This window comes from Urocitellus parryii, chromosome 1 (assembly GCF_045843805.1).
Source record: "Urocitellus parryii isolate mUroPar1 chromosome 1, mUroPar1.hap1, whole genome shotgun sequence".
Lineage (NCBI taxonomy): Eukaryota > Metazoa > Chordata > Mammalia > Rodentia > Sciuridae > Urocitellus > Urocitellus parryii.
In genome coordinates, this window is record NC_135531.1 from 95,324,173 (window position 1) to 95,337,143 (window position 12,971).

A 12,971-nucleotide genomic window follows, 5' to 3' on the forward strand; every position below is an offset into this window, starting at 1 on the left:
GAATGGCCCTACTGTTGTTACTTGAGTACAAATAATCACAATTTTTGTGGATTCTTTAAATTTACCAACCTTTTTCTTTTAACAGCATTTTGCCTTGATATTTTCACATTATTGAATTAATTGGTTAGAAAAATTCTGTGTCAGTGATTGAACCCTCTTCATTAGGTCTGAAATTATTTCCTTTTCTATAGAGCTTAATATCCATCTTAAATGTATTATCCTTCAAATAAAATTTAATTTTGCATCTACTTCTGTGGCAAAACCTATTTTTATATTATTTGGAGGAAAAAATCCAGCCTTGCATTGTAATATGCTGAAAATAACATCCTACAATGGAAATAATAAGATTGTCCATTCTTAATTTTTTTTCTGTGAGCTGGCAATAGATTTATCTAGCACATATTCAAGCAAAACTCCCTGATTCATGTTTCTAAAGTAAACTAGGCAAGTAAAATTATTAAAATTATTCAAGCAAATCATACAAACTTGCTAAGGGCATATATGTTTATGATATCTGCAATATGTGCTTATGGGCATTGTTTCCTACATTTTTTGAATTTATCTAGAATTTAACTCCATTAAAGTGAACAAAACTGATAATTATCATTGTATGCATTTCACTTTTATTCCTTTTGTGGTACTGGGGATTGAACCCAGGGTTGCTCTATCTATCACTAAGCTATTTCCCTAGGCCTACTTATTTATTTATATATAGATAGGATCTTTCTAAGTTGCCAGAGCTGTATTCAAACTTGGAATTCTCCTGCCTCTGTCTCATGGATAACTGAGATTATAAGAATTTACTACTGTGCCTTACTATTTCACATTTTAACTGCTCTGTCTTTAAATGTCTTATCTCTTAATGTTCATGAAAAATTCTTTCTGTGTAGTATAATCATGTAAGAGTCTAGCAAAGATCATTTATCACTAGGAATTTCTTCTAATTCTTTGTGTTTTTTTGTTATGAATATGTTTGTAGAATTCTTTGAGAATCAGACATGGCTGTTTTAAGGTTACACATCATGTCATTTGGCATAATATTCTAAAGGAGTCCATTCTTGGAACTTGGATCAGGAACTCCTATATTTGTTTGTTTATTTCTTCTTCTTCTTCTTCTTCTTCAAAACTTTTGTATTTCAATATTAATTGGCTAATAACATTCTGTAAGTATTAAAAGTAGGTAAAATATATTTAAAATTGTATAAATATAATAAATATGAATATTAAGGCATACATTATTGCCATTTCCAAATGAAGTCATTTGATTAAGTCAAGTTCATCTAAATTTACTTTTAGAAAGACATTGGAGAATTTTAGATTACAGTTTAAATTTTTGTAAACCATTACTTTTGCATCACACAAATAGCTGGTGCACATTTAGATAATTTCAAATTACCAGAAATAATTTTTATAGATTCAGAGTCATTCATATTTATTCTTACTGTCAGAGTTACATTCTTGGGTAAAATTATAATTTCACCTTATTTTTTAGTTCAGGTAAGTACTAAGATAACAGATTTTATTACCTGCTTAATAATTTAATTATGTACAACATTGTATGAGAACTACATGACAGTATTTTTTTTTCCTGACAGTACCTTAGCAATCCAGGTACATTAACATCTTTGAAAACAGAAAATAGGAAATGAAACTTGGTGGTGATGTTCAACAATTTAAATAATTAGTTTGATTATATCAAAATTAAAGTGGTTTTCTTAAGTAAGAGCCAGTTTTATAGTTATTTTATACTCAGTGGTTATTTTTTCTGGTTATACAAAGGCCTCACACCTCACTTACCTTTATTGTTGTATGTAAGAGGAATGGCAACAAATTATGGGCTTGAAGATTTGAGTTTGAATATTAATGAAGCTATAAAATCTATGTTTATTTTTCGTATCTATTTTGTTTTCATGATTATCTTGACTTATTAAAAATTATGAAAGCTCTTTTGGTTCACCTTGAACCATAGTCACCATTTTGATTTTCTGAAGAGACTTATATTTTGAGTAATTACTAACTGATCTGTAGGGAGAGATTTAACGAGAAACCAACATGTTTGTTTCATGTTCACATTCTTTTGCCTTTGGTTGGTGAGATTAAGTGCCTTAAAACACTTCATGAGATCATTTGCATATTGGTCTGCCATTGTTAGCTTAGGATATTGTGAAATTTGGCAGCTTGACTCATACATTTTCATGGCAATGCTTTATTTCTTCCAAAATAAAGCTTTCTAGAACTTGTGCTTTGCATTGCTTTAACATGCTATGGGAATAAGAGCAGGTGTATGAAAAGCCATCACATATTAACATCAATGAACCCCAAATGACAACAGTGTTCATATTTATGATGAATTACAATATTCAATAGAGTTGTAAAATTTATATATGTGAAATGTTTAGCTCATAGAAATATTTATGTTTCATTTTCTCTACTAGATAATGGCATTCTTAACATTTTCCTAACATCTTACAAAAAGTGTTTGGAAAGCACTTTATCATGAAAACAGTGTGAATTGTAAGCAGTGTAAGGTTAGGAGTGATTATTCCCCATAATAGTTAAAGGATAACTTCTTTTATGCCTTATTTTCAAAGGTTTTTTAAAATTTTATTTATTCTAATTTGTTATAGATGACAGCAGAATGCAATTCAATTCATATCACACAAATAGAGCACACATTTTCTTGTCTCTGGTTGTACACAAAGTAGAGTCACTCCATTCGTGTTTTCATACATGTATTTAGGGTAATGATGTCTCTCTCATTCCACCATCTTTTCTACCCCCATGCCTCCTCTCTTCCCCTCTCTCCCCTTTGCCTTATCTAAAGTTCTTCTATTCCTCCCACGCTGCCCCCCATCCCCATTATGAATTAGCATCCTTATATCAGAGAAAACATTTGGCACTTGTTTTTTTTGGGATTGGCTAACTTCACTTAGCATTATATTCTTCAACTCTATCCATTTACCTGCAAATGCCATGAGTTTATTCTCTTTTAATGCTGAGTAATATTCCATTGAGTATATATATCAAAGGTTATTTTAATGATAATCTTTGAAGCAGAAAATGTTTTCAAACTACAACATAGGCATTTTTGTCTTGTTGCTACTAACATATAGGTTAACTAAATAGAATCATTCACAAATGATCCATGAAATGATCCAAAATAGAATTTAGAGAGACCAAGAAATGGCTAACCCCAAAAGAACCTGTCTTCTTTTTGTTGTATTTACATAATCAGTCACATATGTCCCTATACACTCAAAAGGTGAAGAAGGAAAATTCTGTCTGAGCACATAGTTACCAGCCATTCACATATAGGGTCAACTCCATATTGACTGGAACGCAGGTCAAAAATTATTAAACAGGTACATAAAGGGTCATAAAAATCTCATGTATGCACTCCTTTAAAACGGCCTTCACTGTCTGCAATGGTGTTTATAGAGTGGAGGACTGATTCCTGCAATTGCTGCTCTCGCTTTTACTCCTGGCAGCCAGGGAAGGGGGAACCGGTCAGCTTCACTACTCAGTCGCGGAGGAGGCCAAGCACCGCACCTTTGTGGGCCGCATCACGCAGGACCTGGGGCTGAAAATAACAGAATTGGTGCCACGCCTGTTCCGGGTGGGGTCCAAGGATCGCAGGGACCTTCTAAAAGTAAATCTGCAGAATGGCATTTTGTTTGTGAATTCTTGGATAGACTGGGAGGAACTGTGCAGATGGAGTGAGGAGTGTAGCATCTACCTGGAGGTGATCATGGACAGACCGCTGCAGGTTTTCCATGTGGAGGTGGAGGTGAAGGACATTAATGACAACCCACCAGTGCTCAGAGAAAATCTGCACCTCTGGACACAGTTTCTTCTAGAAGGCGCTTCTGATGCAGATTTTGGCATAAATTCTCTCCTAACTTATACACTAAGTTTAAACGAGCATTTTGCACTTCAAACAACAACAGCAACAATAAAGATAAAAGCACATTGCCTGAGTTAATTCTTCCGAAGTTATTATACAGAGAGGAAACCCCCGAACTTAATTTATTGCTGATGGTCATTGATGGTGGTAAACCGGAGCTAACAGGATTGTTCAGATTGGAATAACCATCCTGAATGTGATGCCAACGCTCCAGAGTTTGATAAGCTTGGTTATAAAGCAGTATTGTTTGAAAATGTCAGAAACAACACTAGAATAATTCAACTAAATGCTTCGGATCTGGACGAAGGCCTGAATGGGGAAATTTCCTGTGAAATCAGAATGATTTTGCCAGTGAGTGAGAACTGCAAGTTTTCAATTAATCCAGGTACAGGTGAAATTAAAATCCACAGGGAATTAGATTTTGAAGAGAATAATGCTTATGAAATTCAGGTTAACGCCATTGAAAAGGGATTCCTTCCATGGTAGGCCACAGCTTGGTCCTGGTGGAGGTTCTGTACCTGAAAATGGTTACTTCACTATCACTCCCTGTGAGAGAGGATGCCCAAGGGGGCTTAACGGGTCTGACCATGACTCTGGGGCCAACAGACAGGTCACCTGTTCCTTGTCATCCTACATACCCTTCAAGCTGGTGTCTACATTCGAAAATTACTATTCCCTGGTTCTGGACAGTGCCTTGGACCATATCTGCCTATAAAGTCGTGGTTACTACAAGGGATGAGAGCTCGCCTTCGCTGTGGGTTACCACCAGAGTGTTCGTGAAGGTGGCGGACGTGAACGACAGTGCGCTGACTTTTGCGCAACTTGAGTACGCGGTATTGGTGAAGGAGAACCACCCACAGGCTGCGGACGCACAGGAGAACGCACCGCTGTCGTATTCGCTGGTGGGTGGGCGATCGTATGCTGTCGAGCTACGTGTCAGTGCACGCGGAGAGCGACAGTGTGGGTGTGCTGCAGCCTCTGGACCATGAAGAGCTTGAGCTGTTGTAGTTTCAGGTGAACGCGCAGGACTCTGGCGTGCCGCCCCTGGGCAGCAAAGTGATGTTGCAGGTATTGGAGTTGAATGAAAATGACAAAGCTTGCTCCCTGCGAAGTCAGGGGCGGGCATCCCAGGTGGCACAGTGAGTCAGCGTGTGCCGCGATCTATGGATGCTGGGTACGTGGTAGCGAAGTACGTGCAGTGACCCTGGTTCAGGATACGATGCGTGACTATTTTATGAGCTGCTGCCGGCGACTGGTGTCGCGCAAAGCCGGTTCCGCGCGGGGCTATATACTGGCGAGATTAGCACAAGGCGCGCCCTGGACTAAGCAGACGCGCCAAACAAGCGCCTGTTGGTGCTAGTGAAGGAAAATGGCGAGCCCTCACTGACGGCCACTGCCTCAGTGCTTGTGTCTCTCCTGGAGAACAGTCAGGAGCCAAGGAACCGGCAGGTGCTGCAGACCAGAAGATGGTGGTGTAGATGTCAAGGAGTACTTGATTATTACAGTCTACGTGGTGTCCAGCTTCTTCATGCTCAAACTGCTGTGTATGCCGCCCTGCGGTGCTTGGTAGAGCCTGCCCAGCGCGCATGCCGGCTTGGATAGTGCAAGAGGATGTGCTTCTTCGAGGTGGAGGTCGGGTGGTACTCACAGGAGGCAGAGGGTGTGTTCTGCAGAGGATCACCTAAGACTGACCTCTTAGCCTTCAATTCCAGTCTTCAGCCATCTCAAGAAGATTGTTTAATTCTTCCAGGGAAGTAAGTTATTGATATCATTTATGTATATGTTTCCCTGTAATAACTTGATTTTAGGTTATAACCATATCCTCTTTTTCTTATTCTTTTCTTCATAATGTTATCCCGTAAACCATGAAATGTCTACTGTTCTCTGGTCTGATCATTCTTTTCTTAAATCTTAAATCTTATCACTTAAATCTTAAATCTTATCACTTGTTTACTTTAGTTTCACATAATTTTCATGTATTATCATATTCTAAAATTACATGCATCATTGGAAGATAATGGAAGCCCTATTGAAGTTCACAGAGAGTAATGAAGTTTAAAAGCAATCAATAAGGAGTTTTTATAAATTATCAAAAATTTATAGCAAATTGTCTGCTAATTAAGAGGTTTTCAGCTGAAAAACTTTTCCTTCTATTTTTTTCATTTCTACATTCAGTAACAACTGTGTACATCTTTACTTATTTTCAGAAACAACATATTTAATTAACAATTATCTCAAGATAAGAAAATATGAAGAAATGTAGAAAGAAAAACAATGAACTTTTCTATACAATTTACATGGATTATTTTGCTTCTGCTGACCTTAATGAATTCTAAATGAGAGAAGCTCATATGTCCCAAATTCTGATGTTGATTAACATATAAAAATTTTCACAATTATATGTCACTTTCTTCATTCCAAATTAGTAGATATGAACTTTGTATAGAATTGTATATAACTCTTTAGTTTTTTTTGAAAATTTGATTTGCCATAAGCAATTTTGATAGATGTAAATATCATTAAAGTTAGAAAACCTTTGACTCTACATATGTATCCATCTCAAGCTAAAAGTCAAGATCTTTGTCTTAATCATTCTTATTTTGAATATTCATGTTATTCAACATTACTTTAGGGAATGAGTTACATAGATATAATGAAGACCATAGATCACCACATCTGAAAATTTCCATTTCTCTCCTTTTTCTTGCTATCTATGAGTGATTAGCATTGAAAATAATAGTATGTCAAATTAAAAACTGACCAGGTGTTTGATAACTCTTAAATTTATTTTTTAATTTGGTCATAAATTTAGGATTTCAGGCAAATTACAAAAATAATTAAAAGAATTACTAAACTCATTAAACTTGATTCCTTAATTTTTCCTTATGTACTAGGGCCATTAAAGTAGCCTCCTTGATCCCCATTCTAATTTCTCTAAAGGCTTAAATTATGACAGTAGAAATGAATCAAAAGAACCATGTACAGGAATTGGGAATATAAGATGTAGCTGTAGAGGATTTGCCTAGCATGTGCCAGGCTCTAGCATGTGCAAGTTTAGTTACCAGTAGTGAAAGTGGAAGGAAAGAACCATGTATATGGTAGCAAGGTAGAAGCAGCCAGATGATTAATGACTCAGTATAAATGATGAGAAAGATAAAAGTTGAAGATAACACCCCCTCCCTTTTCAATTTGGTCAACAGGGAGGATGTGATTGCCCTAAAAAATATGCAAAACAGAATTGGAAAAACAGCTCATATATGTTTGATCATGTAAGGAATGGAGAGGAACATTTAAGAAAATGGTATTTTTGAGGTTTCAAGAGAACACTACTATGGCTGGAAGTATGGATCTAGAATTCAGAGGAGATTATAGAGTAAATGCCTGAGGGAAAAATATAAATCCTTGAAAGGATAAAATCACCAAGAGAGAAACTGAAACATTTAAAAAATAATAATTAAAAAAAAACCAATTTAGGTGGATAGTTGTCTTAGTTCCTGGAGCTGCTATAAGAAATGACTGGATGGTACACAACAAAAATCTATTCACTTACAGTTTGGGAGATCTGAAGTCCAAAATCAAGGTGTTAGCAGGGTTTATATTCCCTCTGGAAGCTCTAGGGGAATACATCTAGGGAATATATCTGTTCTTTGCTTCTTTAAGTTTCTCATGGGTGGTGCCATTCCTTAGCTTGTGGCTATATCATTCCATTCTCTGCCTCCATGGTCACCTAGCTTCCTCCTCTTCTCCATGTATTCTCTGTGTACATGTGATTGCACTTAGGGCCCACCTGTATACTCCAGGATACATGGCTCTTTGCAAGATTCTTCATTTAATTACATCATTTGCCTATAAAGTAATATTCAAAAGTTCTGAGTCTTAAGATGTGGGTATATCTTTTTGAGGAACCACCATTCACCCTACTATGGTAGGCCTAAAATCTCAGGGAGAATAGATAGGCAGCTGAGATCAAACTTCAACTAAATGTTAGAAATTAGAGGTGAAGGAAAGGAGATAAACAAAAGTTTTTTCCCCCAGAAGTATCATGTTTAAGTATATATGTTCATATACATATGTTTTAATAAAAACATATAATACAATTACTTACATATAAATTGATGCATATTTTAGTTAGAGATATTTGAGAATTTTTTTGTGTGAGAGCAAAGAAGCAAGTAAAGAAGGTGATACAAAAGACAAAACAGGAAGCAAGGGAATGAAGTGAAGATAAAAACATGAAGGAGATGAAAATGGAAAATAATATTTTTCAGATTATAGGGTTAGCATAAAAAGTGGGAACAGTTTTTTTCCTGTGAACTAATAGGGAGAAAAGTAGAGACTACAAAGAGAATTGTTGATATGAGAAGAGAGCAGTGAGTTCACTCTCCTAATAGGAAAATTATCCAAAAGTCAAGCAGTAGGAATGGAGTGGAGAATTGTGAAGAGAGAAGGACAATATAAAATAATTTCTGAAGGCAATAGGAAGAGTTTATTAGTCAACTTGAGGGCCAGCTGTAGAAAATGTGTAAGTAAACTTCTAGAGAATATAGTCATCATCATTAAATAACTACTTTTTACTGAGGTCAATAAGAATAGAGAAAATGAATAGTTATTGTGTGTTGGATGCTAAAGAATGTTAGAGAGCAGTAAGATAAACAGTTGACTGATCTTATGATATCTGGAAGGACATATTTTAAATGGTTGACTATGAATTTTAGTTTATGGGAGAAGTTTGTGAAGCAGTGGAGGGCCAAATAGACAAGAATCATTAGAACTAATCATGAGATTTTCCCATTATGAGAATGAAGTATGTTAGTAGAAGTAATGGAGCTTGAGAGGATGATGATAGCAAACAAATACCAAATACTCTATATAAAGTTTAAGAGGGGAAAGAGGTACAGAAATCAACCCAGCTGTCATTTCCTACAGAGTTGTGCACAGAAATAAATATCAGAAAGACATTTATTAGAGCTATTATATATTTTTCATTGTGTTATTTGGCCTGGACCTGGTAATGATAGCAATGGATAAAAGATTCACTTCTTTTCCTTGCTTACAATGTGTTAACACCTTTGTCTTGCTATTGTCACTTACTTGGAAAGTCAGAATCAATTTAAATGGTAGTAAGTTTTTTCTTAATGATGATGAAATGAGAAAGGGAGGAAAAAAGAAAAAGAAGGTAAGTCTATTGGTTGTAGTTTAAATTCTATTAAATACACAGGAGGCTGGTTCTTAGCATGTTTTTGGCAAAGGAAACTTAAAACTTCAAAGCATTGTTGTATTTAAATAGTCTTGAGTTTACTGTGTATTTATGCACACACACAAGCTCACACACATTTGACTAAACACTTTCTTTCATATACAAACATTTTACCTACACGGCATAGTCACATTTGGATGAATTTATAAATATGGTGAAATAATTCAAAATCTGGTGTATCACTTACCAATATCCTTCGCATTCATCTGCTTTTTTCCCCCTTATGTGATTGTTATATTTCCATTTGGAATCAGTGGCCATTGTATGAAAAGGTCTTGAAAAATATTACAGGAAAAGGAAATTACAACCAAAGCCTACAGGAACTAGAGATCCATGCTCTCAAGTGAATGTATAATATTCTCCCTTTAAAAGTTCTCCATGGAGGTTTTACACATGAAACAAATTTGTGGAAAAATTGAACACATCAACCAATTGTCAAATAACATCCAATGCTGAGCAGCATACAACGATTTACTGTTTCTGTAAAGGTATATATTTAATCTCAAATTACATATTTGCGGCGAAAAAGTCGGTAAATGTGAGGAAAACGATACCCTACATCAATGGAAAATATGAAGACCTAGTCATTCTTACACTTACACATTCATGCGCATGGTGTCGCTCTTTACTGAAAATGTTTCTGCGAAGAAAGGCACCGTATCTTCCTCCAGAAAATTCGTCAGGTAGTGGGAAATCCGTTGCGAATTCTCTCGCACTAGAAGCTCATAAAACGGATCCTTGAGAGGAAGTTTTATGTAAGGCATTCTATATACTGTAGATATCTATGAATCCTTATGTGTGTATCATGCTGTTTTCCTTGCAAAGAGACCCGGGAGCCCGGCACCTTCTGTTCTCGCTTCTGCTCCTCACAGACTGGGAGGCCGGGAGCGGTCAGCTCCACTACTCTGTCCCGGAGGAGGCAAAACACGGCACCTTTGTGGGCCGCATCGCGCAGGACCTGGGGCTGGAGATAACAGAATTGGTGCCACGCCTGTTCCGAGTGTCGTCCAAGGACCGCAGGGACCTTCTGGAGGTAAATCTGCAGAATGGCATTTTGTTTGTGAATTCTCGGATCGACCGGGAGGAGCTGTGCGGGCGGAGCGCAGAGTGTAGCATCCATCTGGAGGTGATCGTGGACAGACCGCTGCAGGTTTTTCATGTGGAGGTGGAGGTTAAAGATATTAATGACAACCCGCCGGTATTCCCTGAAAATAACAAAAGCATAATGATTGCAGAATCTAGACCTCCAGAAACCAGATTTCCACTAGATGGCGCTTCGGATGCAGATATTGGCGCAAACGCTGCCTTGACCTACCGACTGGATCCCAATGATTATTTCACTTTGGATACGCAAAACAATCGTGAACAAACGTCTTCGTTATCACTTGTTTTAAGGAAAACATTAGACAGGGAGGCAATTCAGGAACATAGTTTATTACTGACAGCCAGTGATGGCGGTAAACCAGAGCTGACAGGCACAGTTCAGCTGTTGATCATAATTTTGGATGTGAATGACAATGCTCCAGAATTTGATCAATTCGTTTATAAAGTTAAAGTGTTAGAGAATGCACTTAATGGAACACTCCTCATTAAACTAAATGCCACAGATCCTGATGATGGTACTAATGGAGATATAGTTTACTCTTTTAGAAGGCCCGTGTCTCCCTCAGTGGTGTATGCATTTAATATAAATTCCAAAGACGGAGAAGTTAGGACAAAAGGTAAACTGGATTTTGAAGAAAAGAAATTATATGAAATATCCGTGGAGGCAGTTGACCAAGGGAATATTCCAATGACGGGTCATTGTACCCTTTTGGTGGAAGTACTAGATATAAACGATAATGCCCCAGAAGTAACCATCACTACTCTGTCACTTCCCATTAGAGAAGATACACAACCTAGTGCAGTCATCGCCCTGATCAGCGTGTCCGACCTTGACTCTGGTGCCAACGGACAGGTCACCTGCTTTCTGACGCCCAATGTCCCCTTTAAGCTGGTGCCCACCTTCAAGAATTATTATTCGCTGGTGCTGGACAGTGTTCTGGATCGTGAGACTGTATCTGACTATAAGCTGGTGGTGACAGCGAGTGACGGGGGCTCGCCTTCTTTGTCGGCCACAGCCAGCGTGTCCGTGGAGGTGGCCGACGTGAACGACAATGCACCAGCGTTCACGCAGACCGAGTACACCGTGTTCGTGAAGGAGAACAACCCACCGGGATTCCACATCTTCACAGTGTCCGCGCGGGACGCGGACGCGCGGGAGAACGCGCTAGTGTCCTACTCTCTGGTTGAGCGTCGGGTGGGCGAGCGTGCGCTGTCGAGCTACGTGTCAGTGCACGCAGAGAGCGGCAAGGTGTATGCGCTGCAGCCCTTGGACCATGAGGAGTTGGAGCTGCTGCAATTCCAGGTGACCGCGCGCGACGCTGGCGTGCCTTCCCTGAGCAGCAACGTGACGTTACAGGTGTTTGTATTGGACGAGAATGACAACGCGCCCACGCTGCTGCCTCCTCGGGCAGGTGGCTCTATGAGCGAGCTGGTGCCACTGTCAGTGGATGTGGGCCAAGTGGTGGCGAAGGTGCGCGCTGTTGATGCGGATTCGGGCTACAATGCGTGGTTATCTTATGAACTGCAGATGCTGGCGGGCAGTGTGCGCAGCCCGTTCCGTGTAGGGCTGTATACTGGTGAGATCAGTATCACGCGCGCCCTGGATGAGGTGGACGCGCCACGCCAGCGACTGCTGGTGCTAGTGAAGGACCATGGCGAACCAGCACTGACCGCCACTGCCACAGTGCTGGTGTCACTGGTGGAGAGTGGTCAGGTGTCAAAGGTCTCTTCGCGGTCGTCCACCAGTGCCTCTGGCCCAGAGGCGGCGCTGGTGGATGTCAACGTGTACCTGATCATCGCTATCTGCGCGGTGTCCAGCCTGTTGGTGCTCACGCTGGTGTTGTACACGGCATTTCGCTGCTCCGCGGTGCCCACGGAGGGCGCGTGCGGCCGTGGGAAGCCCACGCTGGTGTGCTCCAGCGCGGTGGGGAGCTGGTCTTACTCACAACAGAGGCGACAGAGGGTGTGTTCTGGAGAGGTCCCACCCAAGACCGACTTAATGGCCTTTAGCCCGGGTAATGCTCCAGTTTTGGGTTCTGCAGAGGAAACATGCCAGGGAGAAGGGCAGGCAGAGTTCTTGAAAGCGGTAAGTTCCTATTTTAAAGAATAGACTTTTTTTTTTTTTTTACATATTTGCTTTTTATTTTTGGTTAAAGAATTTTTGTAAATCCTGGACAATCTGATAATTTTTTTGTTCTTAGATATTAAAATATATACATACATCTTAAGAAATAGTCTTAACTAAATATTTTAGCTTTCTTGACAGTTGTTCATTTAAAATATCTTTAATCCCAATTTTGAGATTGTTTCTTAGGTTAATTTTAATTTCCCTGCTCTTTATCATCTTTAACAATTTGGTTATTGACATTTAGGTTGGATTATTCTTCATAGTGAAACCTGAAGTCACCACAATGAAGTGTCCAAAACTGAAATAATTTGATTTTGTTGTCCTGTTAATAGTTTTCTGTATTTATTACGTATTCCCCATATACAAAAATCCCACGTTTTGAGAACTTAAGCATTTTTTAAAAATGTTGTTTTAATGAGGCTAATCAAAATTTAAATTTTTGAATCTTTTTATTTAATTTACACATATGCCTACATACATGTATTATTTTAAAGTGCTTCATAACTTTTCACGGAAATGCCTCATTTTACAGTTCATTTTTTCTTTCTTTTAAATAATTTCTTTTGGCACTCCTTTGT

The 12,971-nt window shown here is 38.6% G+C and overlaps 1 protein-coding gene and 1 pseudogene across 1 annotated transcript in view; both read left to right on the top strand.

The window, feature by feature from the left end:
* Window positions 1–3,451: 3,451 nt before the first annotated feature.
* LOC113179736 (protocadherin alpha-12 pseudogene) lies at window positions 3,452–5,506 on the top strand (annotated as a pseudogene).
* Window positions 5,507–9,966: 4,460 nt separating this feature from the next.
* Window positions 9,967–12,971, top strand: part of LOC144253692 (protocadherin alpha-13-like) — a 42,812-nt gene continuing 39,807 nt past the window's right edge. Inside the window, exon 1 of the mRNA XM_077796403.1 lies at window positions 9,967–12,351. Within this exon, the coding sequence (XP_077652529.1) occupies window positions 9,967–12,351 (2,385 nt within the window). The remainder of the gene's footprint in view (window positions 12,352–12,971) is intronic.